The following is a 25,845-nucleotide window of genomic DNA, read 5'->3' as shown; positions in this document are numbered from 1 at the left end:
TGGCATTCACATCTCTACGGGGCACTTTGATCGTCAGAAGCAAAAGGCCTTCGGATGTGCTTTTGGGGTTAGTATGTTCAGGAGGTAGCTCTGAGCCCTCGTGACTTCTAAGGCTCTAGATAAGGCTCGACACTCCTAGTGACTCCGCCCAGTCCTTTAAATATACCAAACTGAATATAGAACAATGATTTTCTAAGTACAGAGTTTTGTGTGATGAAAAAGCCCCACAAATGGACAGTAGTATCAGGACATAATATCATGAATGTAATTAACCAGTACAATTAATGTAATTAATGAATATCATAAATATAGTTATTGAATGAATACTGCAAATACAATCAATGAATACCACAAATGTAATTAATATCATGAGTGTAATAAATGAGTATCATGAGTGTAATTTAAATAAATAAATAAATAAATCAACCAAACTGTAAAATAAAGTTATTTTCTTCTGGCTGGGTATTTAGCTCAGCGGTAGACCACTGGCCTGGCAAGCACAAGGCCCTGGGTTCAGTCCTCAGTTCAAAAAAAAAAAAGAAGCTGGCAGTAGGGATGCACACCTTTAATCCAGCACTCAGGAGGCAGAGGCAGGCAGATCTCTGTTGAGTTTGAGGTCAGCCTGGTCTACAGAGGAAGTTCCATGTGGATAGGGACTGAAGGAGTCTAAAGGCTAGCATGGGTTTTGATGTGTAACCATAGGCATATGCCAAGGGAAGCAGCCCTTTCATGGGTTCCTGAGGAATACTGCTCCCGTTACAGTCCAGAGCCCAGCCTGAGCTGAGCAAACACTGCTTTTGGGGGAATTGAGGTTCCCTTTGGACCTGACAATTGCTCTTCTCTTTCAGGAAATCCAAGTTTTCAGCTTTTGGTGCACCTGATGTGGCAAGTTACCATAGCCCAACCAGATCCTTCCAACATCTGTGTAGTCAGTTTAGACCATGCACAGAGGAGATAGAGGACTTTGTTCATCCCTTCACCCACCTTCAGCCCACCAAGGAGCACGCTGCAGCTCTACTTTCTGCTTCAGCTTCTCCTGAGAAGTGTCAAAACATTCAGGCAAAAGCACATGTTTCCAGGGCATAAAAGGACTGTCTTCTGTTCTGAGATGGGCAGGAGTCTTAGTGGCCAGCTAGGGATGGGGTATGCAGACACTGGGAAGCCTTACCCTAGCAGAGCTAACCACAGCCCACATGCCCTCATCAGCACAGCAGACAGCCCCAGCAGTGTACCCAGGAGGATGTGGGATTGGATTCGGCAGCATCCATTAAGCTAGGTAGCATACACTGAGCCTGACTGCTACAGCCAGGACCCCAAGTCCCTTCATGTGTGGGCAGTGCAATTGGTTGCTACAGGGATCTCTGTGGCCACTCGGTTTCAGGCTGCCACAGGCCCATCTGCTCCCCTGACTAACAGGAATCCTCTCCAGTGGTGTTTGACAGGGTACCTGACCCACTGTTTACACTACCCTCTCTTCTGCCTGTTGGTGGTACTCCTATGCATTCCTTACATAAGGAGAGGACTTGGTCACCAGTGTCCCACCCCTCCCCCCAAGACCCGCTGGGATCACTGTGAAGCCCGTTAGGCCGTCTCCCTGGGCATTCCTCTGCTTCTGATTTAAGATTTCTCTTCTCACCGCAACCTATGTAGGAAATATGGGCTACAGCTGGCCTTGAGTTATTTGGCCACATTAGGGAATGCCACATACCACCAGTGCCACACAGGATCTGGGTCATCTGTTAAAATCCAGCTCCACAGAGACCTCACGGTCCCAGTCTGACTCAGCAGAGGCACTGTGTTTTACCCACAGAATCCTACAAGGGCCTCAGGCCTCTGGGAAGTCCTTAGGAGTCAAGTCCTGGCCTGGATGTTTGTCCGGGACAGGACTCTATTCTAGGAGTTATCGTGTGCCTACTTCACATCTCTGGTGCTACTGATGCCAGGTGAACGTCATCATATTTCTATACAGCTCTCCGGCCACACATCCCTCTGTAGAGACATGGTGCCCTATGCATACAGCAGACAGCTAATACGTAATTCCTCCCCCACCCCCACATCAACTCTTCTAGAATAAAGCACGGCCGCCTCCCACGTACACTCCCTTCTATGTATGGTATCATCCTCTGTCACCCCCAGTTGGCAGTGTCACTCTTTTACCCAGTGGAGCCTAAGGGGAGGTGAGCAAGGGTACGAGGGGACAGATGACCTGGGAGTAAACAACAGAAAGCAGGAGGCAGCCTTGGCAACCCAGAGGAACCCTTTTCAGATTAGTCACAGCAAACAATGGGCTGTTTACTGGGATTTTCGGAGCTTGTTAATGAGAGGAGGAAATTCTTATTCACCCCACACCCTGGGTGAGGGAGGCCAAGGCTACAGGCTCACCTCCCAGTGAAGGAAGGGTCTTGCCAGCAGCTCTGGCCACCCAGAGGCGGAAGACCTGGTCACCCACATTCTACCCTTCATGGAAACCAGCTGCAACAGATTTGGCTTTCCAGGGTCGCGCTGTCACTCAGTGGCAGAGTGCCTGCTTTACCTGAGGCAGGGAGTGGGGCAATTCCCAGTCAGATCTCCAAACCCACAAAAGGGAACAAAAACCATCCAAACTGTCACTTGCCCTCTCTGGCTCCTGTATCCCTCTAATGGCTTTGGAAGTCCAGGGGCCCCTCCCTCTACTCCCTTCAGAGCTTTTCTCGAATACCAGCCCTGTGACCCTCCCAGCCATCAGGAATGAGTCTTTAGAAGAAGCACCAAGGACAGGGCCATAAAGGATCTGTAAGCTCCAGCACCTGCTGCCTTTGAAGACTTTTTCTTGAGCCGGGTCTCAGAGTGCATAGGTTGACCTTGAACTCCTCATCATAGCCAGGGAACACCTCCTGCCTCCACCTTCCAAGTGCTGGGATTACAGCTATGTGCTTTCACACTCTGTTTTATACAGTGCTGAGAATCAAATGCAAGGCTCTGTGCATGCCCCAGCCCTGCCTCTTTTTGTATGTGTCTATCTTACTTTACTGTGGAGATGCATCACTCAAACCAGGTGTGGCAAATTATTTTAATATACAGATACAAAATGACAAGTAGAGATTCACAGCATTTACAAGAAATCAAATAACTATTTTTTTTTTTAAACAACAAAAAAACCCTTCATTCAGCAAAAATGCACGTCTTGTACATGGGCCCTATTTCAGCATCAAAGCCGACTTGCCATCTCAGGAGCAGCACTTGACTTGACGGACGACAGCACCCCAATGTGGATTAGTTATCACCAAAAGCACAGCCGAGAAGGTTGGTCAGCAAGTCACGCACAGTGGGCACCAATATGTACCCCCCAAAAGGGACCAACTATTAAATTACAGAAGTGGCCCACAGTACGTTCTAAACATAAATGGCAATGCCTAAGAGAACATGAAGGCAATAATGAAGTACATGGGATGGCTAAGCAAATTTACATACATACATTATATAAGCTGATTCTCCCTCTCTCTAAGACTAGCTGGAAGTTTCTACTTATTTTGTCCTAAGTCTTTCAGCTCCCCTTTCCCTGGATCCTGACAAGAAACAGTTTGTGGGCACACTCTACCCAGCATCCTGGCTTTAAGCTGCTGAAAGACCCTGACTCATACTTCTTGGCACTGGCCTGAGGGTCACTTCTGCTGTTCCTATCCATGATGAAGCCACAGTGCAGAAGCCATGCCCTGACTCCAGGAAGCTCTGACTGGGACAGGATTGATCTGTCCTGAGAAACATCCAGGTACAGATGTCCAGATGCACAGATGCTGGATCACTGGTGCTTAGAAAAGATGTCCACTGTGAACCCAATTTCAAATTAAATACATCTTTGCTTTGCATGTAACAACAGCAACGGAGGATGTGGAATCGGTCTTGAATGGCTTGGATATTAAAAGGCACAGCATTTAGAAATGGCATTCTATAGTGGTGATGCGTCTCACCTGCAGAAGCAGACCTACCATGCAGAAACAAAAATCAGAACAGATGACACATCTAAGGGGCAGAATCTCTTGAGAGCCCCGACTAGCTGTCTGCCACTTTCTTTTACTTTTTGGGATAGAGCCTGGAATGTTCCTTCTTTCTCTAGACTTTCAAGTATTATTTACGATCACTTTTCACCTACCACATGGTGGTCATACCTATAGGTATAATCTAAACCAGGGAGGCCTTCTCAACTATATTAGCAGAGCTGGCAAATTATGGACCTCTAAAGACAGAACAAATGAAATCATTAAAATTTAAGTCACCAATCTTTTTTGGCCCACTGAGGGAGAGGGAGGGAATGTTGTTTGTGAGCATCAGACACCATTCCGGCAAGAGGCTCTTGGTTGCTTCTCTTTTTTTCCTTTCAAAGTAGAGCTCATGCCGGAAATCAAGAAGGAAGTTTGGAGAACTGAAAATAATACTTAAGGTCTTCCACTTTTTGTAGAAGTCAGGTATTTGGTAATAAAATTCATATAGACATACAGATTTTTTACAAAGTCAAAGGCCATTATAGCTTTTAAAAACACATTAGTTTTCAAAATCACCCAGAAATCCCAAGTAAGATTCATCTGGGACAGACATTTGACAAACACTTCTCTCACTGTATAAAATCGCCTGGGGCCAGCCCAGGTCTTGAATGTGACTCAATAGAAACACATCCTGATGTTCGGGATTGTTAGGAGGTCTGTGGAGGTAGGTGGGAACCGGAAGTTAGGGCAGCTGGGAAGTATATTAGGACTGGTCACACATGGACTGTATCACTTCTTCACTGTCATTGGCTGTAACAGCAAATGCAGTCTGCAGTGAGACTCAAGTTGAATCCTCAGTGAATATGAACAGGACCAAAAGACTCTCTTCACTTCCTTAAAGCAGTTCTCCTATTAACAACACAGCTGTTGGAACCGCTGTACAGACACACTGTAGCAGAGAAAACACATTAAGTGTAACTTCTAAAATATATCATTGCATTATATTAGTTAAAAAAACAATAACAATCTGTCAGTTACATAAATGCAGCTAAGTTGAGTCATCTATTCAAGGATTCTCTCTCTCTCTCTCTCTGTCTCTCTCTGTCTCTCTCTCTCTCTCTCTCTCTCACACACACACACACACTCACACACACACACACACACACACACTTTGAGCACTGAACCACTTCATGATACACAGAAACAGCCACGTGGCCACTGACCACAATCCCCAGCAGTGTTGCCTCTAAGTGAACATGCCCAGGGTGCACAGCAGGGGTGAGGCTAATCTCAGGTCCAGCGTCAAGGTTATCTGCTGTGAGGTGACTTGCTGCAGGCATAGCTCTAGATATGGGGGACAGGGTGGAGGAACTGTGCTGACGGACCTTCGTCTCTAACACTGCAGACTTGCTTGTTCTCAAGCAAGAGCTGATGAGAGAACCTTGCAGGAACAGCACACAAGAACAAGCTTGTCCGAAAGAACGCACAAGCTGCACAGCAGGACCCCCTCCCGGCCAGCTCACTGTGTAGATTAAAATGTAGAACTAGTCCTCCTTAGATCTTGTTAAAAGACATTTTGATCAAACTCCGCAATGTCAGCAAAGGGAGGCTACTCTCTGTGGGTGTCAGCCCGTGTGGCCTTCGTTAAAAGACAGCTCTCTCTCAGAGCTAAGGAGTCATCAAAACCAATCTCCAGCTGGCACAGCCATGCAGGACATTTTTGTCCCTTGTTTTCTCTGTGGAATGTCTGTGTCTTCATCATCATCTCACTGACGGAGAAACTGCAAATGTCTGTTGAAGATGCACAGGTACACATTATCGTGTTATCAAACTTGAAAGAATTTTCACACGGCCATTACTTCAGTGAATGACAGCGTCTTGGGTTGTGATGGGTGAGCAAGACATAACCTCTGCTTGAAGAGCTGAGAAGGACAAACGAGCTGGCAGTGCTCTTCCTTATAGTCTGGAAAGCAGCACTGCTTTGAGGATGCACTCATGCCCCACACTGCCAGGGCGACAGATACCTCCTGTCGTCTCTCCCTAGCTTATGAATAAGGAACCTTGCAAGATGAAACCTGCTACACCTTGGAAAACTGTGGGCACCTGCCCAGCAGCTCTAGCTCCTTCGTTGTCTCTCCCAGGCCTGACCTGACCACTTATCCTATGGCTGTCAATGTCCTACCAATCTCTTGTCAAGGAGTTCCTGAAATCAAACACGGAAGCCATCCTTCATGCAGTTGCTCCTGAGGGACTGAAAGGCTCTTGGTACTGTCTGGAACCGCAGCAGAAATAGGACTGTCAGTGGTAAATTCCCAGGGCCACAGAGTCAGCAGTCTCCATGCAGAGAGAGGCCCTGGTCCCTACATCCCAGCCACTTGAGAGTGCACCGTGGCTTCCAGTGTGGGATAGACCAGTGCTTCATGGCCTCCTCCTTTCCACAAGGACACCGGGGCTTCTCAAGGTCAAAGATGAGTCCAACTCCTCTTCATCATTGATTCCCAAAAGAAGTGTTCATCGCTGAGCAAGAAGCCATCCCTGGACATCACACTGAAGAGACAAAACTGGTCTTCCTTCCCAACTACCTCAGAGGCACACCCCGAGTAAGGCTCATTTCCTGAAGGGGGTGAGTTTGTGGAAGGTGTGCCAGAAGAGTGATGGCTTCCTCTTGGGCTCGGCCAAGGCAAAGACCTGCTGCTGTGGGATGCTGGTAGGCACCGTGATGTGGCGCTGGTGAAGGGGTAGCAGGCTCTGATGGGGTGGGGCCACAGGGCAGCTGCTGTAGCCTAATTCAGGAAGAACAGACAAACAGATTAGTCACTTAAAAGCCATATTAGGACTCAAAGTACCTAGCTGGTTCACTGAATCAAAAGGACATCAAGTAACTGTCCTAAGAAACAAGACTTTTGCTGGGTGTTGGTGGCGTATGCCTTTAATCCCAGCACTAGGGAGGCAGAGCCAGGATGTCTGTGAGTTTGAGGCTAGCCTGGTCTACAGAGTGAGTTCCAGGACAGTCAGTGCTGTTATACAGAGAAACTCTGTCTTGAAAAGAACAAAAAAGAAATAAGACTTTCAAATACCCTGGATAGGGCCAGCAAGGGTTACCTCATGAATTCTACCCAACACCTCACAGGAAGGAAGCCCAGGGAATGAAGTAGATCACCTTCCACCATGAGGGAGGTCAGTGAAGAATCAGAACTGGGCTCCTGGTATGGATGGGAAGTAGAGACATGTTCAAACCAAGGCCCGGAGCCAGCACTCCCGTGGCCTACATACTAATCCACACTTACTGACCATGAGTATTTGGAGGGAAATTCTTTTGTTTCTCTGTGCCTTAGGTCCCTACTCTCTAAAATGGAAGTAACAATCCCAGGATGTTATGAGAACAAATGAGGTAACATTGACACTATCTACCCTGAGGAGACACTGAGTTGAGCACTTGGACCCTGATGTGGCCTGGCCATGAATGCTTCAGTGTCACTGCCAAGTTACTCTAATGTGTACAAAGCGGGGAAGCACTCTAGAGGAAGCCCAGTGTCTTTGTATCCACCGATGCACTGAAATGTCCAGACCTCACCTCACCGGAATGTGGTACAGTCATGTTGTGGAATGTTACTTTAACTAGGCAAAGATGTGTTACATTTGTTTATGCTGCAGAATATCACTTTAGCTGTGTAAAGGCGTGTTACATTTGTTTATGTTGCCTTTGTTTAATTATGTAAAGATGTGTGGCTGTTTCACCTTGCCTAAGGTACCTGATTGCTCTAATAAAGAGCTGAATGGTCAATAGCTAGGCAGAGAGAGGGATAGGTGGAGCTGGCAGGCAGAGAGAATAAATAGGAGAAATCTAGGCTTGAAGAGAGAAGAGCGGAGAGAATGAGGGAGAAAGAAAGGGAGATGCCCTGGGCCAGTCAGGCAACCACAAGCCAGCCAGACAGGAGAAACGGTGAAAGTAAGATATACAGAAGGAAGAAAGGTAAAAGGCCCAAGGCAAAAGGTAGACAAATTGAAACAGGTTAATTAAAGTTAAAAGAGCTACCCAGAAACGAGCATAAGCTAGGCCAAGTATCCAAGACTAATAATAAGTCTCTGTGACATGATTTGGGAGCTAGTTCACTGCACCAAAGAAAAAGCCTGGTACATTTGGCGCCCAACACGGGGCCTGAATTTCCACATAGGGCCTGAAAAAAGAAAAAAAAAAGAAAGAAAGAAAGAAAGAAAGAAAGAAAGAAAGGAAGAAAGAAAGAAAGAAAGACAAACAGATATGACTCCTTTAAGAGGCTCTGCTATACTGGTACACTAAGTAGAAACAGTGCTGGGTTTGGACACCTGCCCCAGCACGGGCACTGGTACCCCAGAGCTGGGGCAATTGAATGAAGTTCCCATTTTTAAAAAAATTTGGTTGTCAGGGCTGGAGAGATAGCTCAGAGGTTAAGAGCACTGGCTGCTCTCCAGAGGTCCTGAGTTCAATTCCTAGCAACCACAGGATGGCTTACAACCACCTCTAATGAGAGGGTACTCTCTTCTGGCTTGCAGGAACACATGCAGGCAGAACAGTGTATACATAATAAATAAGTAAATCTTAAAAACAAAACAAAACAAAACAAAAAAACATGGTTGTCCTCCAGATCCGTGGCTATAGAGCTCATCTCTCAAGAACCTGAGGAGCAGGGTGGAGACAGCCATTGGTGGAGGGCCTAGCTACTTGCACAAAGCAGATCAGCAGTTTAAATTCTGGCTTATGCATCAGAGAAGGCTGCAAGTTCATAGCTGCAGGCAATTAGTAAATCGGGTTCAGATGGAAAAAAAAACTCTAAACAGGTTACAATGTGTTTAAAAATGTGCATAGGCTTAAGAAAGAAAAGAAAAGGGATAACAGTCGTAGAAAAAAGTAAATAGTTTATAAATAACAAAGTCTTTAAAGAAAGAACAAAGGAATATAATGGGAAAAAGCCATGTAAAGATGAAAAATATACAGGAAGTCTGGATCCCTTATGTTGTTGTGTTAACTTTGAATTTTTTTAATACTGATGAGTGAACAACAGCTGCTGGGAGACATGGGATTGGAAGGACTACTGAATTAAACCATCCTAGATACTTTAGGAATGCCTATACTTTAAAATGGAAATAAAAAATGTATCACATTGGGGAAGAGGTTATGTTTTGGTCCCACAGAAAGCAAAAGGCTGTGGATTCCTTCAAGTTTAATAGTGATCAGGTTTGATTGAGGGAGAGTTCCTGAAATCTTGACTACAGACATAAACAAACAAACCTAGAAAACCAGGTGACATATGTTTGACTTGCTCAAATATAAAACAAAACAAAAAAAATCATCTTTGGCTGGCTTGTGTACCATGCATAGTCCTTTCTTGCATTAATGCAGAAATAAATGTTACCTTTGAAAGTTCGTGTATTTTCAAAGCAAGGGGACCTGACACTAATAAAAATGGGTGACCCAGGTGATCCAGGTTCTCAGAGTGCCTCTGTTGCAGTTTCCTCAGAGTTCTGCATCCAGAACTGCTTCAAGGCTGTTGGCTGAGATGGTCCAGCCTCACAGACTATTCTAGCCAAGACTGCTGATAAGCCTTGTGCTTTCCTATTGCACAGAGACTGGACAACAAATGTTATAACTGGCTCTCCCAGGACTTGACCATTATCTCAATTTTCTCAGGGTTCCCTAAAGATACCTTCACCCACAGTCAGACAACAGGAAGCCGTCTAGAGAATACAATGCCCATTCAAGAGGTGGGGTGGGTGGTTTTTGGTTATAGGATGGGTTATAGATGTTTGTCATCGTTTGGGGGTAATAGGCATATAAGATAAAAAGACAACTATTAACCTCGAATATTTTATGTTGGTGTGGACTTTGGTATATTGATACAAATTTAAAGTTATTTTTGTTATGCTGTATGTATGATTCTACTCTTGTTTGGGGTATTGTGCTTATGCAGCTCATTTAAAAATGTAATGTATAGGCGGGCGGTGGTGGCGCATGCCTTTAATCCCAGCACTAGGGAGGCAGAGCCAGGGGGATCTCTGTGAGTTCGAGGCCAGCCTGGCCTAAAGATCAAGATCCAGGACAGGCACCAAAACTACACAAAGACAATCTTTCTTGGAAAAAAAAAAAAAAAGTAATGTATAATTAAGAAATACTGGTTGATTAGTCATCTATAATGAACTTGTAGTCATATTAGGTATGTTTTCAAGGTTAAACATATATTTAGATAGACTGTCTTCAAACACTTCAAAGACTTACAGAATATGGCATTTAAGATGTTTAATAACCTAAGGCTTTTAATGAGAGTAAGACACATCTGTCCCTGGCAGCACCAATTTACTTCAGAGAAGATGATGGGCATCAAGGAACCTCCATATGGAGTTTGCTTTCATTGTGGCAAAACTAGCCATTTGGGCAAGAAACTGCTCTTGTCTGGACTCCTGACAATATGCCTTACAAACTGGACAAGTAGGACACAAATAAAAAAGACGGTCAAACTTTGCCAAAACAAAGCAGGACAGTCCTTCAAAATTCCTGCTTTATAGAAAAGTCTGTCAGATATTCTAGGCCTGTAGGCTGAAGATGGATTCTCCAACATTGCAAAGGAACCTTGGGTGACTGTCCAGGCAGCTAGCTGTCTGTCATTTCTATAGTTTTGGAAGTGGATTGCACTGCACTTTCTGTTTACTCAGATAATATTATATCCTTCTGGAACCTTTGAGGGAGTTGAAGAATAAATAATAGAGTGCTTTCTCTGAATTTGTCAAATGCAAATGGATTGGCTATTGTAAACCATTTTTTTTGGGGGGGGGGTTGGTTTTTTGAGACAGGGTTTCTCTGTGTAGCTTTGCACCTTTCCTGGATCTCACTCTGTAGACCAGGCTGGCCTCGATCTCACAGAGATCCACCTGGCTCTGCCTCCCGAGTGCTGGGATTAAAGGCGTGCGCCGCCGCCGCCGCCCGCCGCCGCCGCCGCCGCCACCACCAGGTAAATGTAATTCTTGATAATTAATCTTGTTGTACATAGCTTTACTAAGTTAAAGTTAAAACCCTTCTTTTTTATTTAGACAGGAAGGGGGTAAATGTTGTGGAATATTACTCTAACTAGGCACAGTTAAAGTGTTTCATTTGTTTACGCTGCATTTGCTTAATCATGTAAAGATGTGTTGCATTTGTTTCACCGTGCCTGCCTAAGGCACCTGATTGGTCTGAAAAAGAAATGAATGGCCAATAGCTAGGCAGAGAGAGAGAGGGAGACAGGCAGCGCTGGTAGGCAGAGAGAATAAACAGGAGAAATCCAGGTTTGAAGAGAGAAGAAGAGAGAATGAGGGAGAAAGAGAGGGAGACACCTGGGGCCAGACAGACAGACAGACAGACAGGAGAAGCAGTGAAAGTAAGATACACAGAAGGAAGAAAGGTCAAAGACCTCAAGGCAAAGGTAGATAAAAAGAAACAGGTTAATTTAAGTTAAAAGAGCTAGCCGGAAATGAGCCTAAGCTAGGCTGAGCATTCATAACTAGTACCAAGTCTCTGTGTCATGATTTGGGAGTTGATTGGTAGCTCAAAAGAAACAGCCTGGGATACAGTCACCTGTAGCTGGCCAGCATTTTGTTGTTGGAGATTCCTCCTCAAACCAAAAACGCAGGGTTTTACTTGACTGGTGACCCAGTGGTACCAGAATCATCCCCCAGAGACGTGAGGAACAGAGGGCACAGGCAGGGCTAGTCTTGAAGGCCTCTGCTGCTATTGGAGGTATTTCATGCACCTGAAATACTCTCCACCTGCCTGTCAATCTGGGTCTGTTCCTTGAGTGTCCCTGGCTTCTTCTCTCCACCCAGTGCTGGGAAAAGAGTCTCTATGGATGCCGCCCCCATATCATCACAAAATCTACAGGAAGGAGACAAAGCCTTCGCCAACCTTACCTTTAGATTTCCCATGTCCAGCCTTCTGAGCATTCAACATGGCGAGTTTCTTTTGATTTTCTGGGATTTCCATTCCTAGATTTGGAAACAGATGCGATCTATACTCAGAACCTTGGGAAACTTTTTCAGAACAAACTATGTAGAGGTGTTCTCTACAGATTGCAGCAGAGAGCCCTGAGAGGTGAGGAAAAGGATGGGTTCCAGGAGTATTACCAGAGGCCTCACAATGACCTTTGAACCCAAGTGTTTTAAAGAGTGATATGAGGTGCTACTGTCATGAGACACAGACCCTTGGTGTCTGAACACTGACACTCCCAGGTCAATGTGCACATGGGAGTCACCCTAACTGCAGGTTTAAAGCATGATGCTCTGGGAAGAGAGCCCACGGCAAAGAGGCCCAGGGCTGCTGCTCACATGGGTCCAGAGCTCTGTGGGTTGGGATTCTCCTTGCCTGAAGCCTCAGATTGGGACTCTGCACCCTGGCTCTGCAGTGCGGACAGAAATGCTATTCACACAGGGTGGGTCCACTACGTGAAAATGAGCTGCCCCAGGAAAGAAGACAAACAGCGGAGTAGCAGCAGCTGGGGCTGGGGTTACTGCTTCTCCTGAGGTGAGAGGTGGGGCATGCTCCACTGTGGCAGAGCCACACTACCTCTGCAGCTTGAGGTGACTGACCCTGGTCTCTATTTTGAACCTACCCTCTACCTTGATTGGCGCTGCTTCTCTGGCTTTATGTAGTCACATACCTAATGTCTGTCTGACTGGTAGAGTCTCCTCACCCCTTACCCAGATACAGAGATTGGTGTCATGCTCCAGGCAGAGCCTGAGGACCTATCCTCACTGGGCCCCAGCCACATGAATTCACAAAGCAAAGGACACACAAGCTAAAGAACAGAATTGAAAGTGTATGGTATGCCTGTGGTCATCATGAACCCTCAGGGAAAGGGGCATAAGCCTTCCGACTCAGGTCCTTCTAGCCACACCAGACAGTGTGGGCAACTGAGTAAGCTGGGAGCTGGGGACTCCATCATTTCCCATTTTAGCAACTACCTGCACACTTCTGAGAAGGATTTCGTGATAAGCCTATTGCAACAGCGTCTGATGGTCAGCAGCCAATGCACGGCAGCTACTGGGGTTCCGGTTTTCTTGAGTCTAAAGGACAGCCACACAGAGTTGAAGGTTCCACCTGTGAGGTTGGGAGCTGCATGCCCTCACTCTGGTCTGAGCTCTGCAAGTCTCTGAAGAAATTCTTACTTTTAATGGCAAGACAGCCTGAGCGATTTCTAAGTGCTCTCAACAGAGGACCCCAGGACACTTTCTATTTCCAACATCAGAATCTATGGCCAAGTCAGAAGCTGGTGGCTTGACAGAGGAGACATAGGGACCACCTTTAAAGCCCCTTGGGCTCTGTAACAGCAGGGCAATACTTGCCCAGATGCAGATCCTTGAGATCTGGGCACCACAGCCACTTATTACCCATCTCCTCCTCCCTGTGCACCCCTCGTCTCTGGGCACCACAGCTCACATTTGACAGTGTGTGCTCACAATCCCAATCCCCGTGGGTGGCTCTGGAGCTTGGGCACAGTGACTGTGAGTGCTGTGTGAGTTAATGCCAAGTGGTAACTTCCTTTTCACAAGGTTATGCAATACAAAGGTCGGCAGAGGCTGGGATGACAAACCAAAGCACAGGCTGAGTTCCCCTTATCTGAAATGTGTGGAACCAGAACATGCTATGCATTCAATTCTCTAATATTTTCACATACACAATACACAAGGTATCTTAGTGCTGAGACCCAAGTCTGAACACGGGATTCAGTTGCTTCAGAGAGACCTTCTACACAGCCTGAGAGGAATTCCAAACTCTACTTTTTGGGCATCTGCATTTTCACTGGGCCCCTCACATGATGTTAAGCTATGGAATTGTCCACACCGACACTCAGAGAGATTGTGATTTGGGGATCACAGATGCTCAAGCTGTACACGTAGACTACTGAATACCAGAAGCGTGAGCTCACTCTGATATGCAGTACAGGTTCTATGGATGCCACAGATGGAGAAAGGCACAGGAGGAACTGGAATTGACCCAGGCAGAGGGGCAAATTTACAGTGTTTGGCAACAGTGTTGATAAAGGGGAAGTTTCAACAACTATCTGGCATTTCTGGGCTAGGAAGATGACTGCTCAGGAGTGTATGAAGAGTGCATGCTGTACAAGTATGAAGTCCTGAGTTCAAATCCCCAGTGCTCGTGTAAAAAGCTGGTATAGTCATGTGTGCACCTGCAATCTCAATGCTATGGGGGTGGAGACAGGAGGATTGTTGGGTCTTGCTGGCTGCCAGCCTAGCTCCAGGTTTAGTGAGATCCATTGCAAGTGAAAAAGGCAGAGAGCGACACAGCAGGTCACTAGACGTCCTGTTCTGACCTCCACAAGCTCTCCAGGAACAAATACACCACACACATCTTCACAGCCAACATCAATAAATAAGTAAGTGAAGAAAATAAAGAGAATCATCTGATGTGTCTGCTGGTTGGGTGAGGGGTGTGTGTGCCACCACCATATGGTCAGTCCCTGGGACCACACCAAGTTGGACCATCCAGTAAAGTGTGAATAAAGATAACAAGCACACCCTAAGGGGTTAGGGGCCATCTGAAAAGTGTGAATAAAGGTAACAAGCACACCCTAGGGGGTTAGGGGCCATTTGTAAAGTGTGAATAAAGATAACAAGCACACCCTAAGGGATTAGGGGCCATCTGTAAAGTGTGAATAGTGGTAAAAAGGACACCCTAGGGGTTTAGGGGTCATCTGTAAAGTGTGAACAATAGTAACAAGCACAAGCTAGGGGTTTAGGGGCCATCTGAAAAGTATGAATAAAGGTAACAAGCACACCCTAGGGGATTAGGGGCCATCAGTAAAGTGCGCATAGTGGTAAAAAGGACACCCTAGGGGGTTAGGGGTCATCTGTAAAGTGTGAACAATGGTAACAAGCACACCCTAGGGAGTTAGGGGCCATCTGTAAAGTGTGAACAATGGTAACAAGCACACCCTAGGGGGTTAGGGGCCATCTGAAAAGTGTGAATAAAGGCAACAAGCACACCCTAGGGGGTTAGGGGCCATCTGAAAAGTGTGAATAAAGGTAACAAGCACACCCTAGGGGTTTAGGGGCCATCTGTAAAGTGTGAACAATGGTAACAAGCACACCCTAGGGGGTTAGGGGCCATCTGTAAAGTGTGAATAAAGATAACAAGCACACCCTAGGGGGTTAGGGGCCATCTGAAAAGTGTGAATAAAGGTAACAAGCACACCCTAGGGGGTTAGGGGCCATCTGAAAAGTGTGAATAAAGGTAACAAGCACACCCTAGGGGATTAGGGGCCATCAGTAAAGTGTGAATAGTGGTAACAAGCACACCCTAGGGGATTAGGGGCCATCAGTAAAGTGTGAATAGTGGTAACAAGCACACCCTAGGGGGTTAGGGGCCATCAGTAAAGTGTGAATAGTGGTAACAAGCACACCCTAGGGGATTAGGGGCCATCAGTAAAGTGTGAATAGTGGTAACAAGCACACCCTAGGGGGTTAGGGGTCATCTGTAAAGTGTGAACAACAGTAACAAGCACACCCTAGGGGGTTAGGGGCCATCTGAAAAGTGTGAATAAAGATAACAAGCACACCCTAGGGGGTTAGGGGGCTGTCCCTTCCATTGCTCCCCATATGGATTTGGTTCTTGAGGGAGCAGAGGAAGCCAGTGGTGGAGGAAGCTGACTCACCCATCTGCTGGTCCTCCTGCACCCGCTGCCTCTCGTCTGCACAGGCCTGCAGCCACCTGGCCTTGTCTTCCTGCTTCCTGGCACAAAACAGATGCACCTCATCTGTGGTTTTGCTGACCAACTTGAAGGCGTTCCGCATGCTGACGTTCCAGTCTTTGTCGCGCCCATCCTCCACGTCCACGAGCTCCACCTCGTCCATGTCCGTGCGGCCCTTGTAGTACAGCATGTCCCTGCGCAGCAGGTCCTTCTTACAGGACACCAGCTGGTGGTCGAATAGGAAGAAGATGCGCTGCTGGCTCTTGCCCTGCCTGGTGATTTTGGTCAGCTCCCCAGAATGAATCAGCTCTGAGCTTCGGTCTAGAATGTCCAGGCCCTAAGAGAACGCAATTACACTGTGAGTTTTCTTTTATTCTTTCTTTAAAGGTTTATTTCTTTATCATGTTTTCCGCTTGCATGTACACCTGCAGGCCAGAGGAGGGCACCAGATCTCATCACAGATGGTTGTGAGCCACCATGTGGTTGCTGGGAATTTGAACTCAGGACCTCTGGAAGAACAACCAGTGTTCTCAACCACTGAGGCATCTCTCCAGCACCCACTGTGAGTTTTCGAAACCAAACTTTTCCAGTCATAGAGACACAGAAGGGGCCTCTGATACAGTCTTTCTAGAATATTCCAGTTCCCTAAGACCAGGCATTGCTGTCCTACACACAGGCAGGTAGGGCCTCAAGGGCCATTCAGACCCTGACTTCCTGGGTCCCTTGTCCCGAAATACCTCTTTGCTGTTCTTTATTTCCTATCTTTTACTTGAAGTTGTCTTCCTGATCTATTAAACAAACAAACAAACAAACAAACAAACATGCTACAGTAGTGGAATCCATACAACATCTGTAGTGGGAGCTAATAAAGACTGACCTCGCCAGAATAAAAGAGAAGCAGAGGTTTCACTGGTGGGGACATGGTATGACTGACTCTTAGGGCTCCCTGAAGGAGTGAGCTTAGGGTCCTGGGAATAAAAGGCCAGCCTGCCAGTGAGAAACTGATGTGAGGGGTAGCTGATAGGAGATCGTAATTACTGCGGCCCCTCAGAATGAGATTTGTCCTTAATCAGTAAAATTCCAATGAAATGATCTAATGTTTGATTATTTCTAATGTTAGATCACAACATTCTAAATGTTAGCATCTGAGGTTGGAAAGAAAAACTCCCCTATATCTAGAGTGGATGATGCCAACAGCACCCTAACAAATTTGGCATGAAGCTGGCCTTCAGTTACATTTTTTTCATTTTCGTTTAATCCCAATAGATACCCAGCATGTTTTGGAGGCAAAAGTGCTTGACTCCAAAATATTTCTTCTATTTCCTTTCCTGGAGCAATTCTGTGCCCCAGATTCTTCACTTAAAAAACAAGGGATCAGGCATTGATGAACACAAGAGGTGTGTTCAGGGCTCCCGAGGAACAGCAATTTCTCCTCAGCCGTCCGTCCCTGCTCTCATCAACTCCAGCCAATTTCTTTCCTTCTCACCCCACACCTTCTCAGGCCAGGAAAACCAGTTCTGACAGCTGGTAGATGTGGGCGAACCTTACCTGGTTCAGCAGCAATCTGAATGGCAGCACCAGCTTGTTCTGAACTAGTGTGGTTCAGTTCAGGTGACCAGCACAGACTACGCAGCCTGCCGGAATTCCGGCTCTGCCACTCTCTAGCTATTCGGCCTTGGACAAGGGACTTACATCTTTTAGGGCCTTTCCTCCATCCCATGGGTTAAATAGGTGCCTACTTCTAAGGATTACTGAGAGGATTCACTGAGTTCATAAATGTAATTAGTGGTGAACACAGTAGCAAAGTGTGTGTGTGTGTGTGTGTGTGTGTGTGTGTGTGTGTGTGTAAGTATACCATTGGGCCATTACCATGGGCCCTATGTCGGGAGGTGGTGGCGCATACCTTTAAGCCCAGCACTCGGGAGGCAGAGGCAGGCAGATCTCTGAGAGTTCGAGGCCAGCCTGGTCTACAGAGTGAGATTCAGGAAAGGCGCAAAGTTACATAGAGAAACCCTGTCTCGAAAAACCAAAAAACCAAAACAAACAAAAAAAGATAATCTGCTTAGATAATAGAGGATTCAAATGTGTCACCATGACTCAAGACCCCATGCTCCTCCCACTGTGTTCTAGGACTGTGTGGGAACTGTGCCCTTGCTTTGGTGGAGCTGGCTCTCCATGTCAGGGGGACCAGACACTAAGCAATATATTAATGACTTTTAATAATTTTTTTTTTTTTTTAAGCTGGGTGGTGGTGGTGCACACCTTTAATCCTAGCATCCAGAAGGCAGAGGCAGGTGGATTCTGTGAGTTTGAGACCAGCCTGGTCTACAGAGTTCTAGGACAGCCAGGGCTAGAGAGAGGAAACCCTGTCTTGAAACCCAACCCCCCACCCAAAAAAAGGAAAAGAAAAGAAAACAAAACAAACAAAAAAACGAATTGATTTTCTTTATTTATTTTGTGTATGTGCACAAGAATGTGTGTGTGTGTGTGTGTGTGTGTGTGTGTGTGTGTGTGTGCCCATGTGAAGGCTGGAGGACAACTTGCAAGATTCAGTTCTCTCCTTTTTACTATGTGGTCCCTGGGGATGAAACTCATGGTTTTTGGGCACCTTTACCCTCTGAGCCATCTCACCTACTCAGACTTTATTTCTTGGTAGGCACTGTATATAAATACGAGAACTGACTTTGACACTCATCCAAATCCCTCCAAATGCACAGAATGTTATCAGTACATCTACCACTAAAGCCAGAACACACAGAACACAGAATGCTGAAGTATGCTGTCATTGGGGCCTAGCTTCAGGAGCCGGGAGCCACATTGTGCACGTGGGAGTGCCACTCACCTCCCAGCCTACGATGGACACCTGCCAGCGGGCAATCTTGTCAATGCTCTCCAGCTTGCGCTTGCGTTCATTGATCAAGCAGGCCACATTCTTCATGGCCTCATAAGCTGCCTTGATATTGTTGTAATCGCTGCAAAATGGGAAGTTCATTTTAACCATAAGACATGTAACTCACAAGCGAGGACTGACAGAATAATGGGCTCTGTCCCTGGTTTGTATGCTAATAGTCTAGACAAGGCATTGAGCAAGAGCCATTGTTCCCAATGAATAAACCACAGTCTGCACAGGTTAAGTGAGCTGAGAGGACACGATTCACAATTCTTCTGGAATAAGAATGTTGTCATTCATTTCCCAGAAATCACCAGGAATGAAAGTAAATGCCACAGAAAACAAGTGTTAGTCAGACCATCTCTGAATTATTTTCATTAGTACAGAGAACTGTCTTCATTTCCGCTTTGATTTCAACACGATCAGTTCTGCTATGTAAAGCTGCTTAAAAACCCTAGCTGTTGTGAGATACCTGCATCAAGTCTCAGCCTCTCCTTGCTTAGGAAGGGACGTGAGAGGCCATGAGTAATAAAGAATGATGGCCTTCCAGCAGCCCCCAGCCCATGCCTCTAAAACAGTTAAGTTCTGAAAACCCTCATTCTCTTCTGAACATTTCCAAAGCTGCACACTTTGTGGTGCACACTTGTCACCCCAGCACATGAGAAGCTGGAGCAGGAGGATGGAGAGCTTGAGGTTAGCCTGGGCTACATAATAAGTCCTGGCCTGAAACACACACACACACACACACACACACACACACACACACACACACAAATTGGAACAAGTGTGATAGTGCATGCCTATAATCCTAGCACTCAGAGGATATAGGCAGGAGGATTTCTGCAAGTTCAGGGCCAGCTAGGATCACCTTAACAGTACCTTGCCTCAAAAACAAACAAACACACAAACAAATAAGTAAATGAAGTTTGGAAAATAATCAAACTCTGCAAATGCTCATAGGAAAAAATGTCCTCCAAAGAGAAAAGTCAGGCAGCCAAGATGGTTCAGTGAGTGGAGGTATTTGCTATGCAAGCCTGTGACTTGAGTTCAGGCCCTGGAACCCAGGTAAAGAGGGAAGGGAAGAACTGACTCCACAGAGTTGCCCTCTGACCTCCACATGTGTGCTGTGGCATGCAGGTCATACCCCTCTGATAAAATAGTAAGAACATTCTAAAAGGTGAAGCCCCCTCTTATGGAGTGTGTATGTGGTGGTCACAGCTGCTCACCTTGGAAAGCATTATGCTGCCACTCCATGTTTCCAGAAGGCTTTGCTTCCCTTCTCAGTCTCCTATTTATTTTCCCCAAGTCACGACTACAGCGCCTTTCATTTGTTATCTTTTAGAGAACCTCTACAAATTGAGGTTCTTCTGACTTCCTTCTTTTTCTCCACTAAGCTCTTCTGATTTCCATATCTGAGACAGAAAGATCCTACACAGTTGTCTTTCTCTTTCATCCATTTCGATAAGCCTCTTCCTCCTTATTCCTTTGGTGCACTCTGACTAGGGTACTTTCAGTAGCTCACCCCGTTCTCTACCTTTTGATTCCAACCTTTCTCTGCCCAGGAGCTCAGCAAGAACAGAGGTGAGGTTCTTCAGGTGAGACCCTACCCCCTATCCAGATTTGGCACATCCTCCTACATTCCTCTATCTAGTTTCATTTCACTGGATTTCAGTTACCCATTGTCAACTACATTAAACATGAAATGGAAAACCCCAGAAATAATTCATAAGTTGAAATCACTTACCATTTACAATAATACACTGTTGGAATTGTTCTCTTAGTAGTTACTGTTCATCTCTTATAGTATCTTATCTGTAAACTTATCTTCTTTTTGAGACAGAACTGTACTTGTAGTTCAGGCTATCCTAAAACTCTCTATGTAGCCCAGGCTGGCCTTAAACCAACAGCAATCCTCATGCTTCAGTTTCCCAAGTGATAGAATTACAGGAGTAAGCCATGATGACCAGTTTTTATCTCTTTATAGGTGTTTTTTTGCATCAGAAAAACACTGTGTGTGTGTGTGTGTGTGTGTGTGTGTGTGTGTGTGTGTGTATGTATGTATATACACACATATATACACGTAGAGATGCAGTTCATCCCATAGCTTCAGGAATCCCCTGGGATCTAAAAGCAAGTCCCCTAGGAATAAAGGGGACCACTGTAGTCCTATTTGTCTCCTTCTTTTAAACATTAAAAACTGTTTTACCACTAAATAACTACAAAAGGATATTCACATAATATTTTAAATTATACCAAATAATAACTAAGAGAAAATCCCTGTGCAGACAGGTGTGATGTGCTTGCCTATAACCCTAGCACCCAGGAAACAGAAAGGATCATGATGAACTTGGGCTATATTTCAAGACCCATCTCAAAAAATCCAAATGCAATACTAAATCAAACAGTAACAACAACAAAACCAACCCTCACCAAATCTCCGTGTACTCACAAAACCGGCCTTCTCCGTGTACTCACAAAACCGGCTTCAGAATCCTTTTGTTTTTCTATTTCTGGATGTCACAGAGTGTTTTCACATACCTTGTTACAGTGATAAAACACTGTAAACTTCTGAGAACTTCTTCCACGAAGTTCAGTGGCAGCAATGCTACCACACCAGCACCAGCACCAGCACCTGCACCACCTGTCCCTGCCACTCCAGAAGCACCAGGTTGGCTGGTGCTCAGTCTCATGGTCCCTGGGCGGCCCTCGGCTTACCTGTGCTCCTGTGTGGTGTACTTGAGCAGCTCAGCCAGCTGCAGCGGGTATTTACAGATCTTCTGCACAGGCGTGAGGAGGAAGCCATCCAAGGCGATGTCAATCATCTGTTGGAGCAGGCGGCAGGCCTCAAAGAAGTGCCGGTACCTGCTCTGCTTCATGAGGTTGGACAGCTCCACACATGCACCTGGGTGGTTGTTGCAGTACTCAGAGTAGATGGCAAAGCCCTCTTGCTGGAAGGGAAGGCAGTCTCATCAGTCAGCGGCTCTGAGCCATCTGTGAGGATATTCCTGGAGAAGAGGGAGGACAGGCCAAGACCCCAGGGGCAATCCATGCTTGGCAGTGGCTTTCATGGCTGGTCAGTAGGAAGATCATTTATGGGTGGGTGGATAACTGCATTCTCTTTAAAGGGTGGGTAGAGGGATGGGAGACCCCACCACCTGTGCTCACTCAGCTCTAGCCTGCAGCGAGTGGGGAGAAGCGATGCTCTGAGGCCTGGCTCTCCATCTTGGTCCCCTTCCTTCCAACTCTGGCTTGGAGGTACCATGTGCTGTCAGCACACTGCCTAACCCTTGGGCCTGGCTTCCACGTGGTACCCCTTCTCCAGCTGAAAGGCCCCTGCCTACTTCCCTTCCTGCAGACTTCTTATTCTGGGATGCAGCTGCACTGCTGCTGCCCCTTCAGGCTGCCTGCTCTCCCAGGCTTGGAACTACACTCTCTCCTCTGCCCAGTGTTCCTCAAGACTGGGTGGACACTGCTTCCAAAGCCCTGTCACTGGGTTCAAGTCCACATCCCTGGCCACACCACCTTTCCTCCAGCTTCAGCTGCTGGGCCATGCACTCACAGCTGCCCTTCCTTCCTGCTTCCTCCTCCCCGCCGCCCTGCAGCCTTGGCTGAGCTTAAATGCAGTAGGTCTCCCAGCACACCCCCCCCCCCCATGCGATTTCCCCACCCCCACCCCAGACAACTCTATGACGCAGGTGCTGGAGACCCTTTGGTTGTTGACACAACCAGCCTTGCCAGACTTCCCTTGATAATACCCCTTTTAGCACGTCTTCCTTTACTTGGCTTCTGTGCCATCACCCGGCAGGGCTGACCATGGCAGTGAGAGAGAGCAGTAAGACTCTCCTGCAATGGAAGCCACTCACTGGCCGGCTCTTGCCCTGCCTTTGCAGGCCTGGGCTGCTCTGGCCACACAGGTCTTCAGTGTTTTAAAGATGCCTGGGTACCCAGGGATCTATTCCTGCCTGCTTCCCTATGGAAACACCATGCTCAGCAGTTGGAGGTCTAGCCACCCCTCCAACTCGAGGCCCCTGCCTCTAGAAAACCATGGGGTCCAGCACCCAGGAAGTGAGGAGATGGTGCTACCCCTGTGTGCACGACTTGCACTATTCTCTACGTACAGAAATAAAATCTCCAAAAACCTTTCGTTGCAGTTACAGTCAATCTAAATAGTAAGAACCAATAACTCACGTCACCAGAGGAACTCTGAGATTGTGTTACCATCCGCCTAGGAGCATGTGACCTTGGATCACTCACTCTCTGGGGAAGAAGAAATCCTGTCTACCTAAAGGCAGCCCATGAGCCAACGGGAGAAGCCTGTGGGGTGGTTTTGGTGGAGGCATCTTTCTATGCTTATTGTCTGACCGGATTTGATCAAGGGAGGACCAGTGACGTACGTGCCGAAGAAAGCAGGATCCTATTTCACTTAAGTGGGGTTCCTCTTTGTTGTACTGTTTCTCAAGGTCTTTCAGGAACTGTCTTTGGAATTTGTAAATGTCTTCAATGTTTCCAAAAATAGTGGCTAGCTGCGCAACCGTGAACATTCCCGTATGCTTACGACACTGTCGGATATAGCCCTGCAAAATACGAAAGCAAACAGTGTTATTTGTTCAGAGATATTTGAACAATGCAGTTTGTTGTTGTTGGTTCTGTTTGTGTTTTGGCCCGGTGCCATGGTCTTGGGATGAATTTTATTTTATTTTATTTTTAGGATAGGATCTCACTATGTAGCTCAGGCTGGTTTCAAACTTGCAATCCTCCTGACATAAACTCCTGTGGGATGGGATGACAGGGATGTGGCGCTATTCCCAAGTCAGAGTAGATTTTAATTAGAGAAAATTATTTTTATCTCTGAGGGGCCCTGATGAGATAATCATACATCTACAACTACAATTCACTATAAATATTTTGAAAACAAAATCAAAGTGAAAAGTTTCATATGGCTGGATTTCAAGCTTCCAGAAGTGAGTTTCAAATAGCAGAGTTTAAAAATTCACAGTGTCAGCTGGGCGGTGGTGGCGCACACCTTTAATCCCAGCTCTCGGGAGGCAGAAGCAGGCGGATCTCTGTGAGTTCGAGGCCATCCTGGTCTACAGAGTGAGATCCAGGACAGGCACCAACACTACACAGAGAAATCTTGTCTCAAAAAAACAAAACAAACAAAAAAATTCACATTGCCACTGTGTGTGCTATGTGTATCCACAATCATGTTTATGGGGGTACATGTGGGTTCATAATTATATGATGGTCAGAGGACAACCTTGGGTGTCCTTCATCAAGCACTGTCCTTTTTGTTTGAGATAAAGTCCTTACTGACCAGGAACTCTCCAAGTAGATTAGGCTGGCTGATCCAAGAGCCCCAGGGAGCCACCTGTCTCCACCTACCCACGGCCAGGATTACAGATGTGAGCTCATGTCTGGCTTCATATTGACTCATTTTCTAGATTCTAATTTTCCAGGCCAGGGAGGTAGGGGACATCAGTGAATGAAGGCTTGCTGTCAAACTTGATAACCTAAGCCAAAGTGGTTTTGATCTATTAAATCACAGCAAAGAGCTAAGAACACGCACACCAAGGACTCATCATCACCTGATTTCATTATATAGCATGAGTCTCTACTTCTTTAATCTGAGTCCCTCTAAGAGGGATAACTACTTCTTCTCTATGCACATCATCAGGGCTGTGCTCTGGCTTGGGACAGTTAGTGGCACAGGATGGAAAGGCCATATATGCACGTAACAATTGCCTCCAGAGTAGCATCACATGCTCAAAAAGAATAAACAGCCCTTTTAGTAGTTACTAAACCACTGCCTTCTTCACGTGCGTGGTGAAACGTGTGTCCATGCATATGTTGTACATGAGTGTGTGGGGAGGCTTGCCCATTCAGGAACATATTTTTTTTTTTTTTGAGACAGGACTTCTCACTAAACCTGGGGCTCACAGTTTGGGACAGACTGGTTGGCCAGAGGGGCCCTGGGATCTGTCCATCTCTGCCTCCCTGTACTGGGGTTAGAGACAATATGCTGCCACACCAAGCTTTTTATGTGGATGCTGAGGATCCTAACTCAGGTCCTCTTGCATGTACAGCAAGTACTGCACCCCAGCCCCTAAATCACGCTATTCTTGTCTGAATTTTAAGAGAATACAACACTGTGATGATTCAGAGTCCAAGCACACTGTCTGCCAACCCTGCCTCTTAACTTCAAGGCCTCTGTTTTCTCATCTGCAATAGTCAACTAAGAGGATATGTGTCCAGGGAGAATGTTGTGAGGAGCTGAGCTGGGTAATGGGGCAGTCCATGGTCAGTGCTTGGCAACGCTTAGCCAGAAACTGTGATTTTCCTGAAACACCACTCTGAAGACACTTCTTTCACCACACACTTGTGCAGATGAGAGGTGAGCAGTGGCAGGCTAGGCAGCTGGCTCATCCATGATGGAACAGGCTGTCCTGACTTGAGCTTGTCTCTAGCGCTGAGACATTAACATCCAGAGAGACACAGCTCACCTGATCCACAAACTGAAAACCAGCTTAGAGGAAGCAGCTTTCCAGTCTGGCATCTACTAATAGTCAGGTCCCTGACACCAGGACGAGACTACTGAGTAATGGCTAGACATGGTGGCCAGTGCCCATAATCCCAGGAATCACTACACAGTCACACTCCCCGACTCCTCCCCTAGGAAGAGTGTACCAATTATCATTGAAAAGACCATGGCAACATCACCAACTAGGACCACATTTTCATCTCTATGGAAATGACTCGGCATCTTGCCTGAGAACCTGAGGGGATGCGTGGGGTTGGAGGAGGTGGCAACCTCTGACTGCCACTTACCTCACAGATGTCCTTGAGGTGCTTGATGTACACGCGCTCCGTGTTCATGATCTCCTGGATGACGTTGGTGCGCATCTGCTGCTGGCTCTCAGGGTGCTTGTAGCGGGCCTTGCTGGTGTCCTCATCCTGCTCTTCCCCATGGGAGCTGCTACAGCTCTCCGGCAACTCCTCCTGATTGACTCGAAGCTGCAGGCCACACACAGGAGGCAGGTGGCTTAGAGAAGAGGTAGCCGTGGCAGAGGCAAGGCAAACACCTCCCTGGCTTCGGCTCTCTGTGCCGAGTTATCAAAGCCATGGTGCCGGGGGGCAGTAGCAATGTCAAGTAGCTTGTTTGCTTTCATTGAGATTCTCACTATTAGCGCCTTATTTCCCACAGGTCTGGCTTCTGTGTGATATTAAGCACAACAACAGAAGAACTGGGCCTGGGTGAAGACTGAGATCTGTCTCAAATTCTTCT

The 25,845-nt window shown here is 46.6% G+C and overlaps 1 protein-coding gene across 7 annotated transcripts in view; it reads right to left on the bottom strand.

Moving 5' to 3' along the window:
* Positions 1-3,035: 3,035 nt before the first annotated feature.
* The window catches only part of Spata13 (spermatogenesis associated 13), a 141,991-nt gene continuing 119,181 nt past the window's right edge, over positions 3,036-25,845 (bottom strand). For 5 of the 7 annotated variants that reach the window (XM_036199149.1, XM_036199150.1, XM_036199151.1 and 2 more), the window contains 7 exons: positions 25,389-25,574; positions 22,958-23,137; positions 21,279-21,511; positions 18,516-18,645; positions 15,638-16,010; positions 11,877-11,951; positions 5,086-6,742 (listed from right to left, as the gene is read on the bottom strand). In XM_036199149.1, coding sequence (XP_036055042.1) covers positions 6,567-6,742; positions 11,877-11,951; positions 15,638-16,010; positions 18,516-18,645; positions 21,279-21,511; positions 22,958-23,137; positions 25,389-25,574 — 1,353 coding nt within the window. In that variant the 3' untranslated portion in view covers positions 5,086-6,566. Of the gene's footprint in view, positions 4,909-5,085; positions 6,743-11,876; positions 11,952-15,637; positions 16,011-18,515; positions 18,646-21,278; positions 21,512-22,957; positions 23,138-25,388; positions 25,575-25,845 lie in introns of those variants that run through there. The other 2 variants (XR_004945900.1, XR_004945901.1) reach the window with 2 other exon arrangements.

This window comes from Onychomys torridus, chromosome 9 (genome assembly GCF_903995425.1).
Source record: "Onychomys torridus chromosome 9, mOncTor1.1, whole genome shotgun sequence".
Lineage (NCBI taxonomy): Eukaryota > Metazoa > Chordata > Mammalia > Rodentia > Cricetidae > Onychomys > Onychomys torridus.
This window is presented reverse-complemented; position numbering and strand designations above follow the sequence as displayed.